Below are 22,565 nucleotides of genomic sequence, written 5' to 3' on the forward strand. Positions count from 1 at the left end.
TTGCCTAGACAACTTCTATTGCTCACATGAAAACTCTAACCTGGCAAACTGGTCTGTGTGGGCAAAGCCCCTAACCCATATGGATCATTATGTGAATTTAGAACCTAAATGAAGTGTAAAAATGTAAACACAATAGGTTGTGAGAGTAGAAATGAGATTTGGAAAATTCCCTCAGCCTTAATAATCTGAAAAGGGTAGAAGAATAGCTAAAGAAATATTTTTAAAAATAAATGGAATGCAGATGTGACTGAACTGAGAGAATTCTGCAGGAGAGAAGAATAAACAGGAAGGGGAATACAGCTGTTGGGGAAAACACTGTTTACACAAGAGAACCAAGTTTTTCTATGGTCACCACTGCCCAGGAATTCTTCCTATACTCTCCTAAAATGCCTGGGCACATACATAATGTAGTCCATCTGCTTTTACTTCATCAGGCTTTTGCTGTTCAGTTATATGCTACACAGGCATGCTACATAGGCTCTGAATGATTACAAAGACGCTATGTTTGATTTTTCTCCTTTGCATAAGGAAACAGAATGAAGATAGGACTGCAAAAAATGCCAACAAACAAAGGGTACTGTTCTAACCAGAAAAACGGCTAATATGCCATTTCATCTCTGTTTTAGGGATATTCTGCCTGAACCTTGCTTAGATTGCAAATGTTGTTTCTTCTGTAATAGTACAGTGTGAAGTCTGAAGAGCACTATAGAAAGATTCAGTTTTGGGTTTTTTTTTGTAAGTGAAATCACTCTGAGGTATTTTCTGGATAAAATATAATAAAATTGGTTTGAGGGAAACAAGGCATACTTACTGATCCATTAAATGCCAACCAGGAAAAGCAATAATGACACATGGCATTGTGTGCCACAGACTTAGTATTATAAATGAATCATGATTATTAGTGGGTGCTGTTTCATATTCTGTGTTGAAAGAAGTTAGTAGAAGACAAAATCCAAAACTTCAATTTATAGGACTTCTGCTCCTACATTAGCACTGTAAACAGAGTAGCTTTGTGCTCTGGACAGGGATTGCATCTGGGGATTAAATATAATGCTCCATCCCTGCATTTAGATGCAGGGATGCATATAATGCATCTAAATTGAATGCTCCATCCCTGGCGGTGTTCAAGGCCAGGTTGGACAGAGCCTTGGGTGACGTGGTTTAGTGTGAGGTGTCCCTGCCCATGGCAGGGGCGTTGGAACTAGATGATCTTAAGGTCCTTTCCAACCCTAACTGTTCTATGATTCTATAAAGGCAACTCGGTCATCATGGTGATCTTGTTAAAGGTATCTTTCTTGGAGTGTTGCTGTCACATCCAGCTAGATTTGCAGCTATATTTGTCAGTGGCATTCCATGGCAATTTGTCTATCTGCCCATCCCACCACCCTTTGCAATGCCAAGAGGATTTTGCAGGCCAGCTTACTGCTTTGTGGTGTTTTCACTGGGGTAAATGTTACTGCACCAGAACTAGAGCTTTTCACATCCCTTTACCTAATTCCAGCTTATTCACTCCCCCCATCTGCCTACTCAGAAGGGGCCTAGAGTCAAGTAACTGTCTTAGTCAGACCTTGAAGAATTTAATTTGGGTGTAGAGAAATGAAAAATACAAATGACATTTTCCAACTATGATGACACTGCACTTAAAGGGGTAACGAAGACTTCCAAAAGATCTTCAGGCAATAAGATAAACCGAACTGTGTAATTACTAGATGAATAAAATCATGGGCATAGTAGAGAGGTTAGGTTTATGCTATATTACGATTTTCTTTACATCGCCCCTCTGGTCTTCCAGTGCTCAAAGGTGTAGTAATTACCTGTTTCCATTTCCTGCAGTGGTTAACTCTCTAATTACTCTCTACTTGCCAGCATACCTCCCCACCCCCCCCACACCATCTGTGCCAACCATCCTTTGCTCTCAGGTTGTCTTGTATGTTAAACCCAATTGAGTTATAATAAACTCAGCAATTCGCAGCACTTTTGGCTCTAAATCCAGGTTACTTCTGATTTAGAACTGAATGTGATCTTTCAGACCTGAAAGCTTATTTCTTTGCTTTTGCCATTTATTTTGGTCGGTCTGCTTCTTACTGCAAATCTTTGCAGTCGTTTTTGGCAACTTGCAGACTTTCATCATATTAACAAAATGTGATTCTTTGTTTTCAGACTACATAAAGTTATTTGCATCTGTGCAAAGAACTTTGATTTTATCAAGTCCTTGTAGTCATTTGAGGAGAGGAAATGTTTTAAGTTATCAGGACCTCTTCCCTGAAGAGGATGTATGTTCATACACGAAAATGTGCACCCGTTTGCAGTTTAAAATAGTATATGTCCAAGCACGCTGTTGTGGTAATTACCACTGCAGATTGACAGATGTGTGTTCACGACTAGAACTATATTTGGGGCTTTTAACATAGAAGTCTATCCCCAAACTCTGAAGTAATGATATTAAGATGACTGTCATTCTGTATGCAGTTTAAGAACCTCCTGGTAACGGGAATAGAAAAATCATTGGTAATTATTGTCTTTGTACGTCCTTGCTTCAAGGTCTCTTGTTGCTGTCAACACATCTGGGGTTTGTTGGTTTTTTTTTTCAGCCTAGTAAAGCACACATCTTGGATTTGGCTAATACTGAAACCTGTTACCAACAGAAAGTTGAAGCATGTATCTAGGCTTCTTACAGTAGAAAGAAAAAAAAAAAAAGACCTTCTGACAAGGCTAGAAGCAATGTATTTATTTCCTTCATTTAAATTGTCATTTCATGTTTGTTCCCTATTTAAAACAATTTGCGTATTGATCTAAACTGTAAAAATGAATACAATTACTGTGAGAAACCTTTCCATCTTGATAGCTTGAGGAGCATGTTATGTTTGTTCTATGCTGGCCAATAAGCAGAGAGTACCCAGAAGGTGTAAGCTCTGAGGGGTAGAGCTGCTCTCATACACAGTTTATTCCTGTAATGACCCGATGTGAGTAAGTTCGGAGGAAAGGCTGTGTGCACTCTAGCTCTCAGCTGTTACATGTCTGGCTGCATGAAAACTCCCTCCTTTGATACAGTTTGAAGTTAAACAGATTAATCATAAGTAGTTTGTCTTTACGCTAGAGAAAATTGAGAAGTCTCATGCAGCCAACAGTGGTGTCAGCTGGGGTGTAGCTGCTGAGTGCTGCCCTCTGCTTCGTCCTGGGCCCTCCTTTGGAACAAGAGCTACAGCTCTTTGTGTCAAAGCTGCTGAGGTCAGGCCCTACCCTGCGTAAAATGTGGACATGTTCACTTGGAGATTGCTTCTTTCTGCGCAGGCAGGAGATAGGGAAGTCAGTAGGTAACACATAAGGAGCTTGAGGAGCTTAAGTATTTGAAGAGTAGGGAAAAGTTTTTTTGGTTCTTGGAAAGGAAATGTCAGGATTACACATAGCCCTTTTTCTAGGGAAGGTGTTTGGCCATGCAGAGATGCTGCTTCTCTGAGAATTGGTGCCTAAATGAAGCTGAATTGGTACAGAACTCTCTGTAAACACTTCCTGCATTTGAGAATAGCATCTATCAATTTAGCTTAAAGTGTATTTTCCCCAGTTTAAATTCCAGTAAATTACTCTTAATTTGAAATATCTTCTGTAAACATGCTTAGCATCTGTTCAGTTCAAAGTCATTTTTAAAACGGTTTGGTTAAGCTGCAGAAAAATAACCTTAACCCTAACCTCCATTTCTAGGGCTGTGCTCTCAGGGGCTCTTGAATCTTTTAAGGTGGTGTGCCTCAGTAAAGTTGTTTTGCTTTGCCATTTTTATGTTGTGCTGTGATCTTAATTTCAATAATGACTTTGAGTGTGGTTTTGGAAAAGTAAGGACTGTTGCTGCTTTCAGCTTCTTAATTTTAGCAAACTTTCCTTCAATTTACTGTGAGCAGTGGTTGGAGTTATGAAAGTGATCCACATCTTGTATTTCAGAGTTGGTCACATCCTGTATTTGACAGACATTTAAAAAAGAAAAAAGCTGACATATTATATTTTCTGTGTATATTCTGCTTCATGTTTTGTTGCAATGAATGCATTGCTGGTAGAGCAATTGGACTCATATTTTGGAACTGCTCTGTGCTACTCTGTGAAAGTTGTTGCTCAGACTTAAAGCTAAAGATTTTGTTGTCTGGTTTTTGGCTGGATAAACTTGTTGGATTCTGCTGAGAAATGTAACTGTGATCAGGGCTGTGTCCAGCTGCTGGGTAAGTGGAAAAGATTTTTCAGCGGCTGTTCTCTCACCAAACCATGTCCTGTGTCTGTCTGCACTAGGCCATGCTAGAGGGGCAGAAATCAGGAAGGAGGAGAAAAATACCTCCTTCATATGTGTTAATTCCTTAGGAAAAAAAAGCTTCAGAGGTTTTCTGTTGCTGTTGGGCTGTACTTTTCCACCCCCTTTTATTATTCCTTTTTTATCTTCCTATGAAGGGACTAAATTATTTTTTAATAATGGAGGAGGAAGTGTGTTCTGTTGCTGCAGGGCAGTGGTTAAAAAAATAGTTATTTAGCACAGACTAGTATTACTTGTAACAGGTAGTTTTCATGTCTCAGAGAAATTTGAATTGGATGATAACAAAACTGTGCTGCTACACATTTGGGTACAGGTCTTTGCACTACCATAGTATTGATAGTAGGGAGAAAAACATGTCAAATCCAAGTCAAAAAAGTTAAATGGGCAAGGAAAATAACCCCAACATTATTCTCTTGAGACATTTTCTATTGGAACACCCTGTTGGTTGAATAGCAGGAATATTTTTGGCATATGAATTTAGAGTATCTTTAATTGATGGGCCTGTTCTAATTAAATATCTAACTCAGTAATAGAGCTGTTCCAACAATATTTATTTTTGCAAACTACCTTCTTAAAACATAAAAGGAGGGGGGAAGCTATATATGCTTTTTCCCAGAAGATTCATTATACAGTAACACTGTGGAGTGCACCACTCCCCTCTTAAATATCTTTAGTAACAGTTTCACTCAACAGACAACCCTCTAAGACTTGAATGAGGAGAGAGGAGTGTTTGCTGCATGCTGTGGCAGTGGATACCGGAAGATAAACTAAGCCTGTTCAGGTAGATTCTGCAGGTTTTGACAATCCATTTCCAAAATTCAAACCCCAGGTCTTAATATATATGTAGGTTTCTGTACAAGGGGTACAAAATCTTACGAAGGTAAAGTACTGAGATCTGACATCCCTCTGCACTGCAGTTACAATTGTGGAAATGTTTGAGCATCTCAAAATTGTCCCTACTCCTCCAAATGAATCTGTGTGACTGCAAAGTTTATATACTGTCATACAGCTACAGTATCTGAAGCATTTGTACGTGCTTTCTGCTATTTAGGCATGTTTGGGAGTAGGCAGTACTTGAATACACTCTGGGAACTGAAACTGAGCACTCTTACAGTTTCAAAATCATATAACTCAGTGTGCTGTTAAATTTTGATCATGGAAAATCTGCTGTTATACAAATGTTAGAGATTACTACCTTCTTGGAAAAGCTTCTTTGAAGTATCTGTGCTGTCTTAGACCACAAAACAGAGAATTCTCCTAAGGCAGTCTGAATCTAACATAGCAAACTCGCAAGCCCAGTTTGACCTGCAAACATGCCTTAAGGTTGCCTTCTTCTTAAGGATGGGCTGTTAGTTCCGATAAAAATGTGCTCTTTGTCCACCATCTGTCTTCTCTGGAGACCAATGCTAGCAATCAGGATAGAGCAAATACACAATAGCATTTTCTTGTACTACTGTGCTCAGTGGAGGCGTCATAAGACATAGTGTTTTGTTTTTTTCTATAAAATTGTTCAGTTGTCTTTTGAACCAGTGTTAATTTTGGCCATAATCTGTTCACTGTGATAAGAAAGCTGCCCTACTGACACAAGTGTTGTGTAAAGATTCACTGTTCCCATGATGAGTTCAAACAGCTAGTTTGGTTTAATGCCCTCTGATTGCTGTTCTGCCCAATTCTAGTCTTTTACAACTTCTGTATGTGTTGTGTGATGGACTTCCATCATTCTCCTCCTTAGTCATCTCTTCTTTTTTCTGGGCTGGTAAATGCTAGTATATCATCTTTTTACAGAAACTAATTTACAGCTTTGATCAGACATCTTGTTCTCGCCTGCTTTTTTTCCCCCATTGCTAAGCCTGAGCTAATCTGCTCTTGCAGATCCAGCTTAGCTTTGGGTGGAAGAAAAATATAGAGTGAAAAAAAAATCTTCATGTCACTGTGTAATATTTATGGAATCACATGCATAATGTGCAAGGAAGTTCTCACTTTTCCCCATCCCTGAAGAGACACAAGAGAGTTGGAAAAGTTACACTATAAAACAGCAGGAATAAACATAGGGCTGGGAAGGAAGTGAGGTAGTAGAAAAAAAAGAAAGAGAAAAAGGAGTAAAACAAATGTGCATGGGCTTGCATAAAGGAGAGAAGAAAAGCTACTTAGCAGGATTCAATTTCTGCAATAGTTGTCAGTGAATATATGAGAAGATGGTACAACGAAACTTTGTTTTTTGAAGGCGAGAAAAAGGAAGAATATTCAAGCCAGCCATAACCTTATATCCTCACAGGGGTGAGAGAATTGCACACATCTGCTGACTGTCAGTGGTTATGAAGTAAGCAGTTTAGACCATGGCTTACTCATTACTGCCAGGCTGGAGTTACGTGACGTGTCAGCCAACAGGCTCAAGGCAGTAAAATTTTTACAGGCAGAGTGTTGAAAAACATAAGAGGGAAATGTGGTGTAAATGTGACACAAAGGGCAAATTTCATATTCTACTGAATAAAATCCACAAAGAAGTTATGGTGCATGTCCACAGCCTGGCTGTTTGGTAAACGTGATATTTGTATAATATCTTTTGGGGAAAAAAATCCTCTATTGGGATTTTAAAATAGTAGTAGTTTACTCAATGTACCTAACAACATCTTTTCTTACCATATAATTTTATATTACTGTTAAAGGAAAAAAAAATGCAGCAATGCTTTTTAAGCACTTTCCTTTTTAACATGAGATTCTCCTTTACCCAGGACCATATACATGGATTTCAAACCAGGAAGAAGAAGTCACAGACATTTGACCCAAAGTACTGACAGGACAAGGACAGGGCTAGAAATTAAGAAAAACTTAAGGAAAAGTATCAAAAAGTGTAAGATGTAACTTGAAGAGTAGGGGAGCTTACTTAAGACAAGGTGTTTCTAAGCCAATCTACATCATTTAACAAAGAGAAAATGAAGAGTAGGCTTGCCCATGGTATGTAAGTTGCTGAGGGTCAATCTACTCCTCAGGAGTTTAATCAAGAACCATGGCTTGGAAGCTTATACTGGATGAATTCAAATGGTAAATAAGGCATGTATTTAATACTGTTATTATTAGTAATAAAGGAGATTGGTTTAGGTTTGTGGGTTTTTTTTTTGGACTTCACTTAGGCTAGGATTTATCAAACCTAACTTCAGACATGTGCTGTGTAGATGTCTGCGCTGAAGTAATCAAAAAGAACTCCCTTTATAGTCCAGTGGAAAGAAATAGGCTCTTTTAGGGTAATATGAACCAAACTCTAGTCTTGATTGTTTGTGTTGGCCAGATCTCCATCCACTAAAACAGATCACAGGGTAACAAAGTAGATACCAGCATCAGAGCTAGGCACACGTAGTATGTGTCTCTGGAAAACGTGCCTTAGGGTAAGTCAGAAGTAGTATTTTGTGATGTTAATCTACTGATTTGTTCTGAAGTTGAACTCTCTAGCCAAATATATGGCAACTGTTTAGGAATGCTTTTCCAGAACACCTGCAGAGCTTCCCAAAGCTAAATCAGGTAAGAATGACCAAGAAGACAGGAATCGTGCTGTGCACAGGGACAAACTCTGGCAAAAAATGAGCCAAAATAATTACTGTAATTTGAAGATTACTGCCGGATTTATAGTGGCTCTCTTCAAAGAACTGCTAAAATTGTCCATATCCTATTAGAATTGGAGAAAATACAGGTTCCTGGAGTTTAAAACTTTGCTACCCACAAATACCTGAATGTTTCTAGTAGTGTTTTAACATAATGGAAAAAGTAAATTAAGTATCCATTACTTTAGTTGAACTACTATAAAAAAGGTGGGGTTTTTTATACTGTCTTAAATAAATGACATCTCATGTGTTTTTAAAACTGTGAGAACTTAATCCAACATAAATATACCAAGTCTGTGTGAACCTCCTGAAGTTCAACAGTGCCAAGTCCAAGGTCCTGCATGTGTTCATGTGAGAAGCTCCACCTGAACCAGGAGTATGCGCTTGCAGCCCAGAAAGCCAGCCATATGCTGGGCTGCATCAAGAGGAGCATGGCCATAAGGTCAAGGGAGGTGTTTCTCCCCCTTGCTCCACTCTCATGAGACTTCACCTGGAAAATACTGTGTTTAGCTTTCAGCCCCAGCATAAGAAGGATGTGGATGTGGTTTTTAAGTGGCTAAGGTTTTAAAAGTTGCAATTGCTAATAAAGTATAGAACATCATGTACCGTACTGACGATTTGTACTGCTGAGACATTTGGGCTTGTTCCACCTTCAGAAGTGCAGGCTCAGAGACCTTACAGTGGCCTTCCAGTATTAGGCTCTAGTATTATATTACCAGTATATATTCCAGGTATAGGTACTAGTATATATTCCAGTATTAGCTATAGGGGGCCTGCAAGAAAGCTGGAGAGGGACTTTTTACAAGGGCATGTAGTGATAGGGTAAGGGTTTTAAACTAAAAGGGGGTAGATTTAGGTTAGACATCATGAAAAAATCCCATACTATGAGGGTGACAAGGCACTGGCACAGGTTACACAAAGAAGCTGGGGATGCCCCATCCCTGGCAGTGTTCAAGACCAGGCTGGACGGGGCTTGGAGCAACCTGGTCTAGTGGAAGGTGTCCCTGCCCATGGCAGGGGTTTGGAACTAGATTATCTTTAAGGTCCCTTCCAACCCAAATCATTCTGTGATTTTACGATTATACAACCTTAAAAGAATTTTAGGTTGTTGTGATCCATTCTGGGAGATGATACTCTAATGATAAACATATACATATATATATGTATATAGAGTTTAAGGTCTAAGTAATGCAACTTTGCAAAATTCCTTCAATGCAGCTTAAAAAGTTCTGGTTTGTTGTGGGTTTTTTTATTTCAAATTATAATTTATTTGGTGTCTCAGAGCAGCAGAGCATGTTACAGGCAGAAGTAACATCACTTTCCTGATGAAAAAATAATTAAGCACCCCAGTTGTTCTATAGCATAGTAGAGCATCACAGGCACAAATGGGAATAAAGTACAAAAAAATGTTATTTTATTTCTATTAATTTCGTGGGTTTGAGAAATTCTGTTGCGCACTACACAGAAATTTAGACCTGTGTGTTGTGTCAAAGCTATCATGTGTCAGTGTAAAGTGTCCATGTGAAATTCAGTTCTGTTATGTAATCCTTTCCTTGCCTGGTATACAAATACTCTCCTGTTTATAGTATCTTTATTAGCCCTTCGTGAGGGGAACAGAAGAAAAAGAGGTGTTTAAAATCCTATAGCCTTACGCTATGCATGAGAAATTGAAAAAAAAAAGCCATCACTCTCCCCCTCACCCCTAAACTTGGAATTTTATGTTCATTTTATTTGTACACCAGTCAGGATATGTTTATATTATATTATAAATCAGTATAAGCAGAAAAACAAACCCATAATGCCTTCAAACTTTCCAAGTTCTCTAATCAGCTGAGCACAGCTGAAGGCTGAAATTTGCTTGGATCTGGTATATCCAGACACCCATTGGCAGCTCTAATGCTTTTTAGTTGGTAGATGTTGCAATAGATAAATGTTTGTAGTAGATATGTGTGTGTGTATGCACATGTGCTCTATAGCACAATGGAGATTTAAGAGAACTGTACCACACAAATGATGGAGTGGGGCAGGCTATTCATGGTCATATTTACAAGACTGGGATCTTTTAGTTGATTTATTTTGCAAAACAGAACAAGTGGTTGCTATAATGTGCACTGCCCTGTACTGCTGGGTCCAAGAGTCACTCGCCTCTGTATATAGCTGGTGAGGGCATGTTTTGCCAGTGCAATCCAGTGTCTGTCAAACACTTGGGCTTGTGCATGAGCATCCCATAACTCTGCGGCAGACCTGTAGTTTATTCAGTGCTTTTTGGTGCCAGGGACAATGGACCCAGTCTCACTGAAGCCTTCAGGAACTGCTGTAATATAAATGTTAAATAGTAATGACCGATACTATTGCAATCAAAGGGAATAGTCACATATTCAAATAAAATGTGAAATGTCATCAGCCACTATTGTTCTTGTGTGTGAGTTAAAACTATTACAGCTGTTACTTAGTCTCCCTTTCTGACTGTGGAGGCAGATCAAAAATCCTGGTTTTGACTAAACTCAGTTTTTGTGAAGGAAAAATAAGTTCAAGAATGGTTCTGCCATGTGAATTCAAATAGGGTAGGATTGGGAAAATAGCTAAATATAGCCGGTTTGCATGACAAAGTTGCATGAAAGCTGCTGGGTTTTGGGGAATAACATTTCAGTTAAAAAGTGACTTCTTACTAGTTCTTTCCTCTAGACCACTTTGACAGAGCATAAGGAGAGCAAAATGCATGTTAAAATCACGGAGATTTGATTGATCTTACTAGAAAAAAGAATTATGATTAAAGGAAGAAAACTTTCTACCAGTTTATGATGACTTTATGGTTGTTCTTTTTTTCAGAGAATTGATGTTTCAGATCAAATTGTTTGGTAGAGAAGCATAATTTTTCTTGGTATAGCATTGTTTCTGTTTTTTCTTTTTTTTTTTGTCTTTTTATTTTTTTTTTTCTTTGTGTACTTTAGCATTCTTCTTCTGTTGCTTACTTTGAGTTCTGGGACTGTCATGGGCATGCTGTATCCTCCAGTGAGGCACCTGAACTGGTGAATTAGTTGCTTCAATTAAATCTAAAATCTGTGGATAATCATGACAAGTAATTTGCTAGTAGATATTTGCAGTTATTTGAGTAGGTATTGATTTCATTGGATTATGTTGAATATCACCATGGTTCAGTTGAATATTTAGTCTGTTTCTTCTACAAATGTTTCAGCCACTAGAAGAATAAACTTTGGTGGCTGTACAATCTTTGTGCTGTGTTGTATCTTGTGATAGACTTACCTTCATCAAGTCTGTATATAATGAGAGTTTTCAACCACTTCAGGGATACCAGGCAGTTGTGACAGTTTCGTTTCCAGAATCTTTATCTCTTATAGTGTGGCTAGCCTAATTTACATTTAATGCAGCTTTCACAGATATCTTTCCACTTGAATTTGCTGATACATTTAAACTACCTCAACACAGGATGTGTATATTTTCAGCAGTTGTTTCAAAGTGTTATTTGCTTGTGCTGCTGTAGTGACTGGGAGTGAGTCATAGGTAGTGGCTCCACTCTGGTAGTCCTGCATAGCAAAAGAAAAAGGCAGGCTGTACGGCAGGTGTACCAGCAGTTTTTCCTCTCCTCACAGTGACATAACTTCTCTTTCAAAGCTGACATATCAGTTGTCCTTTTGTGGCAGACAGACAAGCAGTGTCATCAAATTATAGAATCACAGAACAGTTTGGGTTGGATGGGACATTAAAAGTTTATCTGGATCCAGCCCCCTCTCATGGGCAGGGACGCCTTCCACTAGAAGGGGTTTTGTTGCTTTCAAGAGTGAGACAGGTAGACATGCAATGGTAATTAAGTTGCAATTCATGTTGCAGTTCACAGCCCAGAAAGCCAACCGTATACTGGGCTGCAGGTCAACCAGCAGGTCGAAGGAGGTGATCCTGCCCCTCTACTCATATATGAGACCTCACTTGGAGTATTGTGTGCAGTTCCGGTGTCCTCAACATAAAAAGAACAGGGAACTGTTGGAACAAGTGCAGAGGAGGACCACGAGGATGATCAGGGGACTGGAGCACCTCCCATATGAAGATAGGCTGAGGAAGTTGGGCTGTTCAGCCCGGAGAAGAGAAGGCTGCGTGGAGACCTCATAGCAGCCTTGCAGTATCTGAAGGGGGCCTATAGGGATGCTGGGGATGGACTCTTCATTAGGGACTGTAGTGATAGGACAAGGGGTAATGGGTTAAAACTTAAACAGGGGAAGTTTAGATTGGATATAAGGAAGAAATTCTTTACTGTAAGGGTGGTGAGGGACTGGAATGGGTTGCCCAGGGAGGTTGTGAATGCTCCATCCCTGGTGGTGCTCAAGGCCAGGCTGGACAGAGCCTTGGGTGACATGGTTTAGTGTGAGGTGTCCCTACCTATGGCAGGGGAGGTGGAACTAGACGACCTTGAGGTCTTTTCCAACCCTAACTATTCTATGATTCTGTTCTATGATTCTGAATTTGCTTAATCAGGCTTAACAGAATGAGGGTGCATGGGGATGTGTGCGAAAGCACAGGCATTTGTAATTAAGTCCAAAATGGCAAATTTAAGAAATGTGTCATTGGAATTCATTATGCACTTTAGGTTACTTAAATTCATATCTCAAGAATAGTTTTGTTTCTTCAATAAGTCTGATGTACATCTACTCAGCTTCAGACCCAAGTGGTATTATTTGGGTCTATTACACTGTCCAAGAAGTTTTCCTCTTTAGCTAGGAGTTTCTCACTTTATAAATTTAATCACCTAAAATTAATTTCTATCAGTGTTTCTCATCAGATCATAAATGAATATTTTAATAACAAGGACTGAAGCAGACAAATAGAAGTATGCTACCTCTTCTTTAACCATTGTTCTGATGTGTTACTCCTACAAGTTGATGGGCAGAGATTAATAAATGCAGTAAATACTAGTCCAACCCAAGGGAACAGTTGAGTCAAAGCATAGTCTGTAAAATACAGAACATAGCAAAGCTCACTGAATTCAAGTTCAGTACTGTACATGATGTTGGAAGTTCTTGGATTGCACATGGAAAAGTTTAAGCTACAGGCATTATTTTGTGTAAAACATTACCTTTTCTGTTCTCTAACTACCCAGCATCAATCTTGAATTTAAAAAGTAAAAATAAAAAAATCTAGCTTATATATGTGCATGTAAAAGTGTAATGGGTGCTCCTTGTCATAACACCACTCATGGTATAAAGTTATTACAGTTATTACAGTTTCGTAGGAACTGAGAATCTAGTTCCTTATGCTTTCTGTGCCGTATGCAGACATGCTGCAAGATAAGCTATGCTCTAAATACTTTGTCCTCAAGCTGCTGCCTACTTCAGTTTGAATTTAATTTTCATGTAGTCTTCACAATGATCAGGTATGCCAGAAGGTGCTATATTTATTTAATGCAGAGATTTGTGCTGATTCCATCTGCTGGTAGAGTTTACCCAGAGCCCCCAACAGGAAGGTTTGCTATATTCCAGGCATTTTTCCCTCTTGATTTACTTACCCTCCTCCTTCCAGCCTGTACACATGCTGTGCATGCTTTTCAGATCGAGTAAGTGAGAGGCTGGGTGACAAATTAGACTGGAAGCATCTGTTTCTGCTTCTATGCTGGAAATGCTGAGACAAAAAATATACTGTATGTAAAATGAGTTAGCACATTTATCCAACTTTTCTTTTGGAGATGATGCTTCACTAGATGAATTGTCCCTGAAGTTGGGCTACTACTGAAAATAAATTTTGTATCTTATGGTGGAGTAGAAGAAAGTAATAACACAGATGTACCATAGAGGATATAAAGATTCCTTGGAAATACATGAGAAATCCGTATTTTAGTAACTGAACATACTGAATAGGGTTTTTTAACTGGGTCTGAACATTTGGGGGTTTTATATTAGCAGTCTTGAAGATTGGGACTTCTCTGTTTCAATATAGATTTAGGAACCTATGTTAGTAAATATTTGCCCTCACAATCAAACATCCCAGTATCTGATTTTCAAGCCCCTAGGTTTTTAACATTTCTATATTATTTATTTTAGTTTTGAAATTATTTTCAGTTTGTCTGGCATCTTATAGTTTATCAAGCTATTGATTTAGTAAGATACTGCTTTCCAAATCTATGTTTTCTTATGTGCTCTCTTTAAAGAATTCTATTCCATAAATATTGTGCTTAGATGTTTGCATTGGGAAATTAAAAGCAGGTTGCTGCTTAGAAAATAAAAAGACGAGGAGTAATAACCTTTTTTATGTCAGTAGTACCATAAGCTTTTCTTGTGCAGCATAAACCCTAAAACTAACACCTACAGTTTTAGATGCTTAGGAGCTCCTTCATTGTAAAATGTCCAAGTTGCATTCGGATTGGTGTGGTTCTCGTACAGTTAGTAAAATCCTGACACTTCTCAGACTAGGCATTTGAAGAAATTTTGTATGTTTGGCTTTAATGAAGTTAAATGTATGAATAAAAATGTGCAATACTGAGACCACAATGAGGTCCTGCTTCTCATGTCTTGAAGACTCATTGCAGAGAAAGGAGATTAGTATGTATTACATTAGCTTTCCCTTGAGTAGAAAACCAAAGGTTATAATTTGTGTGGTATTGAGTAGATTATGCTTTGTAAGTACTAAGCTTTTATACTTAATTCCTGAAGCCACAAGTAATCTTAAAAGATGTCTAATAATAATTTGAATTGAAAATGCATTTATTGGCATACATAAAAGGCAGAAGATCATGTCATGCTGATGCAGTATGTGGTGTTTGTTCTTCGCTTACCTCACTGCTGCTGCAAAATGGAGAGTGCTTCTGCTCAATAAACTTTCAGTATATCAAAAAACCTAAAAGCATTCTTAATTTAATAATTATTATAGTATTGTATCTTCTCTGGTTGGCAAGAGAAATGTGTGGCATTTGATAACACATATGATCATGTCAAACATACAGGCTTGTATTCCACATTGCTTTGTGGATCACCTCTTTATGAATGCTCTAGCTTTTAAAAGAGAAACTAATCACATGTTTAGTTAAGATAAATACTGACATTATTTCTTGCTAAATGTCCCTGCAGACTGTGTGCAGGAAGACTGCAACTCAAATTTCACAAGTTTTTGGGTTTCTGGATTATTTTTCTCTTCTGGGTAGTTGGAGACATGAGGTAGACTCAAATCCCAGTCTAATATAAAGTCCTTGTGTAGACTTGAGGTTGTATGAATTAATAATTACCTTTAGTAGTACTTTTTTGTTTTGCCTTTTCTTGTGGCCCACCATCTCTGACAGAGTATTTATATTCCCCAGAGCTAACATTCTTTACCTACTTGGATTATCAGTTTACAAAGCTACAGCTGTTCTTACTGTGTTTGCACCAGTGCTATGATATACCGAATAGGAAAGGGATTCTGATCTCAGCTGCACCATTGTAAAATATAGTTTTACATGTGACCCACTTCTGCTCACATCAGTTGAATTTCTCTGGAATTTCACAGCCACAACTGAGATCAGACTTTAGTCTTAAGCCTCACAAAGTTTTTCAAAACCCTACAACATCTCTTACTTAAATTGTTGTAGCAATTCTTTCTGGCAAAAGCTGCAGGTAATCTCATGTTTGGATTTCAGTTAGAAGTTCGTTTTTGCATAGGCCCATGGGGTTCGGGTTTGGTTTGGTTTTTTTGTTGGTTTTTTTTTTTTCACAGTTCTCATTTTTTGGCTGAAGTTGTAAATCTGTGCTCTCAGTCACTCACAGCTAAAGCAAATAAAGAGTTTAAAGACCTAATGTGGGACAAAGGTGTTTTATTGAGCCCTGGATAAAGCTTCCCCACTCCTGCCACTGCCCCCATCCTCTTCCATTGCTGCTTAATTTTGGAAGCTCATAAGCTCATCACCCACCTGCTGTTTTGACTAGAGAGTTCATGCATGGGGTAGAACTCCTGGCGTGGATAGCACAGTGCCTCCCTTGGGCTTTCACCAGGCATGAGCTAAAAGTAGTAGTGTGGAGTCCCTCGAGGACCCCAAAGTAAGAGGCAGCCTCAGCTCATGCCAGTGTAGATCCGACTGGGTAAGACTTTTCACCAAATACTGTATGTTGTAGGGAGATACCTTGGCAGTAGCTTCTTTTTGCTTTTTATATCATAGCTTAGCATTTGTCATGCCTAAGGAGTGAAAGCAATGGGAGCAATTTCCTCCTTCCTGAGGAATTCAAATCTGTCTCCACCTCATCAAAACATCTCCTAACTACCCAAGAACTCTGCCAGCTCTGGACACCCCTCTTTGGTTTGAAACTCTTCAGTTTGAAAAAAAAAAAGAAAGCAAGTCATCAGTAAGTTGATATAGTCTTGTGGTTAGAGCACTGGGTCAAGTCAGAAGTTTGAGACATGGTTGTTATTACCAGAACTCAAGATTTGTTGATTGATAGCTTGGTGTAATGTGTGGAGAAGACTTCCCCTGCTATATGAATAGACTAACCAAAAAGCTATCTTATAGAGTATCACTGCTGTTTCTTTATCGAAAAAAAAAAAAAAGTATTATTTTTCTAGGCATCATTTTCTGTAATTCAAATCTCACAGGTGAGGTGCTGCATTTATCAGAAATTCTAAATTATGGTAGTTTCGTCCTTATATCGGGCCTATGATATGTGCAACCCTATTATATTACTTCTGCAGAGCTGATCTGATCAGTGAAAAAAAGGTTGCCATGTATCCAGCATCCCAGAAGTCCCACAATTTGTGTGATTAGATCATCTGATGAATTTGTGATCTTTTGCTGGGTTTGTAGCTGATTGGAAGTCTCATAAATCCTGAGTTTGTGAAAACAAGGTTAGTCATATGGTAACCCTCACATTTTGAATTGCGTTATGAGGTATGTATTTGTCCTTCCTGCACAAGTCACAGGCACTTGCTGCAAGGTTCTGGATTCAGTTGTGAAGGCGAGGATCATACATGTTTGTCAGATCTTGTGTGATGGGGTCTGCATATTCTGAATAAAATCACTTTATTCTCCAAGTTTGGCCAGTAAAGGAAAGGAAATATATTTAATTTGCTTTAAGTGGGTTTTTTTCTACTGCGCAGGGTTTTTTTGGGTAAACATTTTATTTTAACTGTGAAAGAGTTACAGGAAAATAATTATGTTTGTGGTTTGGTTGTTTCACATTTCTGTGGAAGAAAATTGAATTTTGTATACAAATTTTGTTATAAATGAATTGTGTACAAAGCTGACATAAAAACGGTGATCCTGGGTTATAAATGCCTACGTCAGCTTTTTACCCTGATACCTGCACATGAGAACACCAGTGGTGTTGTCAAACATGTGCGGCTTGTGTACCAGAGGGTGTCTTGTATCTACTTGACAGATGGTAGAAGAATAATGTGAAAAACTAAAACCCTTTAAAAGTGAAATTGTTTACAAGAGAAGTACTCTGTTTTAGAAGGAAAACTTCAATAAGTGAAATTTTTGTAGCAGTTCAAAGTTACTGACATGCTGTATTGTCAACAAGAGTTGCAGATCGGCTTTAAAGTTTGTCAGTGTAATTCGTCTCCTACAATAATAGGTACAAGGAGACATTTCTGCCTGTGCACCTGTATATTATGTAGTAAAATTTTAGTTCCAAATTTGTTGGTCAATCTTTGAATTGGTATTTCTGTAAAGAGATACCAAAATGAGCATGTTTTCCAATTATTACCTTCTCAGTATATATTTGATACTAATATTCATCTTGCAAAGAGAGGTTACAAGCAAAACTTCACTGAATATTGTTAGAAAAACAGTAACACAGAAGATAGCAACAGCCATATTTTAGCATATCTCAGCCTGCTGTATCTTATTTTCAGTGGGGCTGATGCTAAAGTTCTATATAAATTTTAATTGAGTCTGCTCTGTTGTCTGATTTACCTAAAAGTTGTGTTCATTTGCTCTTCCGTGAGAAACAGAGGGAAAAAAAGAATTCACTACATGAACAATTGTCTCTTTGTTTGAAGGTTCAAGCTCAAGTGCGACATGCAAAACTCAACTTTGACAAACTGAAAACTGATGTCTGTCAAAAAGTGGATCTTTTGGGAGCGAGCAGATGCAACCTCCTTTCTCATGTGTTAACAACATATCAGGTATCCAATGAAAACATTGACCTCCGAAATATTTACTGTTAATATATGTTTTTTTAAGAGGTTACCATGGCAATATTCAACTGTAAGAACTGTAACTAGTATTGGAGGGGAGATGTGAGATTTTCACTGAAAGCAGACTGGTATTAAAGCTAACATTGCATTGAAATTTCATCCTACCTTACAGATAACACTTCTTCATTTTTGGGAAAAAACTTCACACACGATGGCAGCCATCCATGAAAGTTTCAAAGGTTATCAGCCATACGAATTCACGATGTTAAAGGTGAGGAATATAGAGATATGTTCCTGCTAACTGGGATTTTGTTTGATTATTCCAAAAGAATGATAAAATGCAGCGGAATTAGGAAATTATGTTGCTCTCCGGAATCATGCAAGTGAATTAATGCTATTTTGCCTTTTCACCTGTTTTTTTTAAAACTCAGACTCTTTAAGAACACTTTATTGGCTAAATACTGAGTACATGGATGAGTTACACGGTTTCCACACCTGTACTGAGACTTTTTAACCCTTCAGTGCTCTGGGAAATAGTTTTGCTTGACTAGTGGTATTTGCTGTTTCTTTGTAATCTTGAAGTATGGAATATATTTGATATCTGGCTGTAATCTGAGTTCAGAGTTTCACCAGGTATCTAAAAGTCATCACTCAGCATTGTGTATTTTCCTGGTCATGCCTGCCCCTTCATGGTTGCTTTGCCCCTTGCAATTTGAGGTTCAGTAGAGGAATGGGAAAACAGGAAAAAAAAAATTATCATATTTCCAATTATCCCATATTTTGTGCAACATGATAACTATTGGCTGATCCTATTTGCATGGGAGAAAAATAACATTTGTCTGAAGGATATCTGAGGGAAGGGTTAGCACTGGAAGGAAAGTGAGGAATGAATGACTTGCAGCAGACACTGCTTGCTTGAAGAGACAACCCAGTTTGAAAACAATTACAAGTCATAGCCTCAATCCATGAAATGCGTGTGCATTTGACACTTAGAAGTGGAAGTTGAACTGCATTATGCTATTTAGCCTGCAGCTACCCCAGAGCTCCTGGAAAAGAAGCACCAGAAGGTATATGGTTTAATTCACCCCAGACTGCCAAACTTGTCTGTACATAACTATGCTATATTTAAAGTTGTTTTCTAGAATGTGGGTTGGGAGGGAGCAGTTTCTGAACTTTGAAGTGCATAAAGAGCTTGTGGAGGCTGTTACTTCTGCAGCATGAAACATCACAATAGACCAAACAAATAAATTTTAAGCTCAGTCTCTCTTGACCAAGGACAAAAATGAAGAGGCTTATAAATTGTTTCATCTTACCCAGCCTCTGAAGAAACCTGTCTTGCAGGAAAAGACCTCATTTGCTATGAAGTTAACATAACTCTAAGCTTCTTTCTTGGATAGCGCATGTCGTGGAAGATGGGGTTTAGCCAAAGCTTGTTTCAGCAATCTGCCGGAGCAGATTGCAGCAGGAGACAGTAGGGCATAGTTACCTTGACATTGCTAGTAATTACCTACACACTTACCAATTAAATTCCAAACCAAAAAAAGAAAATCCCCTTTATTTCCTCACTGTTGCTTCTGATGTCTAGTTCACAGCCTGGGTTTTGCATGGCCAGGATTTACCCTGCTCAGGAGCCTGGGTGTCATGCTTGTGGACTGTTTTCATACCTTCCCAGTGTTAGAAGGTTTCGGAGGAATTTTTTTCCCTTTGCTTTAATGCAAACCAATTTCATTCTGATTTGTGTAGGTAGCCTGTGTTGTTGCTGGGTATTCGTTCTCTTTTATATCTAAAAATTTGATTATTTGAACAGGATGTATGATTTTTCAAAAAGCATAGTAACATTTGGACATTGGAGAGAAACTTGTAGAGAAAATTCACCTGTTGTGGAGAGTGAAATACCCTTGTGATGGAGGATGAGAGAGATTTGGGGATGTTTGTTATCTTTTGAACTTCCTTCTGTGAAAGATTTCAGTATGATCTAAATTTGAAATTAGATTGGAAATCTGTGATGAAGAAATACAATCTGTATTGAGTCGAGACATATGTAACAAGCACGCCCTTGAAGCAAAAAGTAACTGTAATAATGGTTGTGAATATTGTAGTGTGTTTAGGATGCAGCCTGACTTTGTTATGAGAATCTTAACCATTTTCATTGCTGGCCTCCTGCACTGAAAAGATACAATTTCCTGGTTTTGCAGTGAAATGTATGCTGAGAAATTATGCTAATCAGAGGTAATTTTATGCTACAGAATTTTATGGAAGTCTGTGGTTTCATAAAACAGCTGCTTGGGAATAAGACTATGTTACTACCTTTCAGTTCTGTATTTCTTTCGGTCTTTAGAGCGTGGGATTATTTCCTATACCAAGTCTCCTCCATGATCTCTTTTCACCCAGTTAGTAGTTCCTGTTTGTTTATGTTAAATGAGAAGATTAAATCAAAATCTGGTGGTTGCATCAGGTGAGATTCTGTTGCCTAGGAGAATATATGTCTGCTGGTACTCCAGGTGCCTTACTAGGGTAAATCACCTCACCTTCACTTGTCATTTCTGAAGGGTGTGGGACTTCTGTGGGTCCCATGTCTCCTCTGTTAGACCTGGGTGTGGAATAACAATAGATGTTTATGCTTAGGGAACTGATCTCTCCCATTCATATCATATGTTTATGCCAGAGTAATTATATATTAAGAAGGAGATGCAAGATAATTCTATATTGAGATTACATGGTATTATTTTTTTATGAAGTTTAATAAGTAGCTATAAGAGATCTAGGCAAGTGTAGTTCCTCATGGAGAAACTTTTGGTCTAAAAATATACCAATTGAAGAAGCTTTACACATTAAAAAATATATAATCCAAATATATAATAGCTTAAACCACACATAAAATATTTCAGCGTGCCCATTTCTACATTAAATTGGGAGGTACCCCTTTTAGAATATTTTCCCTATGTTGTATCTTAGAAGGGATCTTTCCTAAAAGAATTTTTTTTAGTTTGGTACTTGCAAATAATTTTTGTCTATTATGATTCCAGTAGCAATCTAGCAGTTTAATTCACCTTTTGCTGCAAGTGATTCTTTTGAATTAAACTAAGCATATGTGTACGTAGGATTAGCATTTTACTTTAAAACAGGAATTTAAAGAAACTACTAATGCTTGATTTAGATGTAGATTGTCTTACTGAAAAATTAGAAGGTGCTATGTACTGGAAGATTACTGTCTGTATTTAGTAGTATGAATATATTCATGTACCAGGTTTACCTCAGGAAAGAGACTCTTAAAAGCCTCTTGGGATTGTTTCTGGAAAGAAAACATTGTCTTTAGAGATGTTTGCCAAAACTCACTTAATGAAAAACAGTCCATTTGTTTTCTTTGCTTCAGGGTATATGCTGAGAGTAGTATAATCGTGCTATTGCAGCTGTATTTCCTAACTTCGAGTTTCATGCTTGACGAAGGATGATTATTAATGTGCTAACAACTCTGTATTGTGATGTAAAAGTATCTGAAGTATCTGTTACTGTATCCATTGCTGTACTACTAAAGATGATGAGTTGATGTTTTGGTAAAGCCTTTAAAGTTTCATTCTCTTGAAATTACTATATATTGCATGAATTCAAATTTATTTCAGGGGCTATTTTTCAGGAATAATACCTCTTTTTAATTTCTGTCTCCATTTATTTACCTTAGTTACTTAATGAATAATTAGTTACATTTTTTACATTTTAATGTATATTACCTAACTTCCTGAAGAGTTCATATGAGCCTAGAAATAATAATAGTTCTGGTAATAGAGTCAAAAGGTGTATTTCTCAGTGCATCCATTTATTTCTGTGCAAAGTGAAACACTGTGCTCCTTACATGGTTTGGAGAACCCTGTCCAAGCAGGTACTACAATACTGTTGCCTCATGCTGATTTCTGCTGTAGTTGGGTATACTTTCTTTTTTTTATCCTATCCTTTGTTGCATGTTGACTTTATTCACAGCAATATTGCATATCATTTTCTGTCTCTAGGGGTTTTGTGGGGGCATTAGGTGTTTATTGGGTTTTTCCTGATGAATCTCCATGAGGAAATTTTGAGGCTACCTGCTTTTCCCTCTTCCTTTTCAGCTCTCCCCCAAATGAAACCTATCCAAGCTTTTGTCTCCTCAGTGGTGCTGCATTTCTCCACATGTGTCGTGAAGTCCTGGCTCCTGGATCTGCCCTTATTGTGTTGCTTTGATTCTTTCTCAGTCAAAAGGAAGCGCATTAGTTGTCCGAGGCACTTGGGGGGAACTGTGGGCAAGCTGAGTGCTTTATCAACACTGGTGATTTAACTGCAGAGGACAGGTTTTGTGTGCAGTCCAGATGATCTTGGCTTGACTTGAAAGCAGCCCAGATACAGGTGAAGGAATTTTGTGAGCAAGTAACAGCCACAAAGTAGGGCCTGAGCTGGAACCAGAGTTAACTCTGCAGCAGAGGAAGTCCCTGTAATGCAAAGCTATGCTGTCTTTCTCTGCATTGCACTTCTGTACAAGTATAATGCATATTCTTATGTTTTTGAATTCTAATTCAGGTCCTCTTGGAGTCAATGGAATAATT

At 38.1% G+C, this 22,565-nt stretch overlaps 1 protein-coding gene across 5 annotated transcripts in view; it reads left to right on the top strand.

Moving 5' to 3' along the window:
- ICA1 (islet cell autoantigen 1) overlaps positions 1 to 22,565 on the top strand; it is a 74,072-nt gene that overhangs the window by 31,961 nt on the left and 19,546 nt on the right. For all 5 annotated transcript variants that reach the window (XM_062605107.1, XM_062605108.1, XM_062605104.1 and 2 more), the window contains 2 exons: positions 17,857 to 17,982; positions 18,167 to 18,265. In XM_062605107.1, the coding sequence (XP_062461091.1) occupies positions 17,857 to 17,982; positions 18,167 to 18,265 (225 nt within the window). The remainder of the gene's footprint in view (positions 1 to 17,856; positions 17,983 to 18,166; positions 18,266 to 22,565) is intronic.

Source organism: Pezoporus occidentalis, unplaced genomic scaffold, assembly GCF_034315485.1.
Source record: "Pezoporus occidentalis ecotype Australia unplaced genomic scaffold, CSIRO_AGI_Poc_V1 ctg9, whole genome shotgun sequence".
Lineage (NCBI taxonomy): Eukaryota > Metazoa > Chordata > Aves > Psittaciformes > Psittacidae > Pezoporus > Pezoporus occidentalis.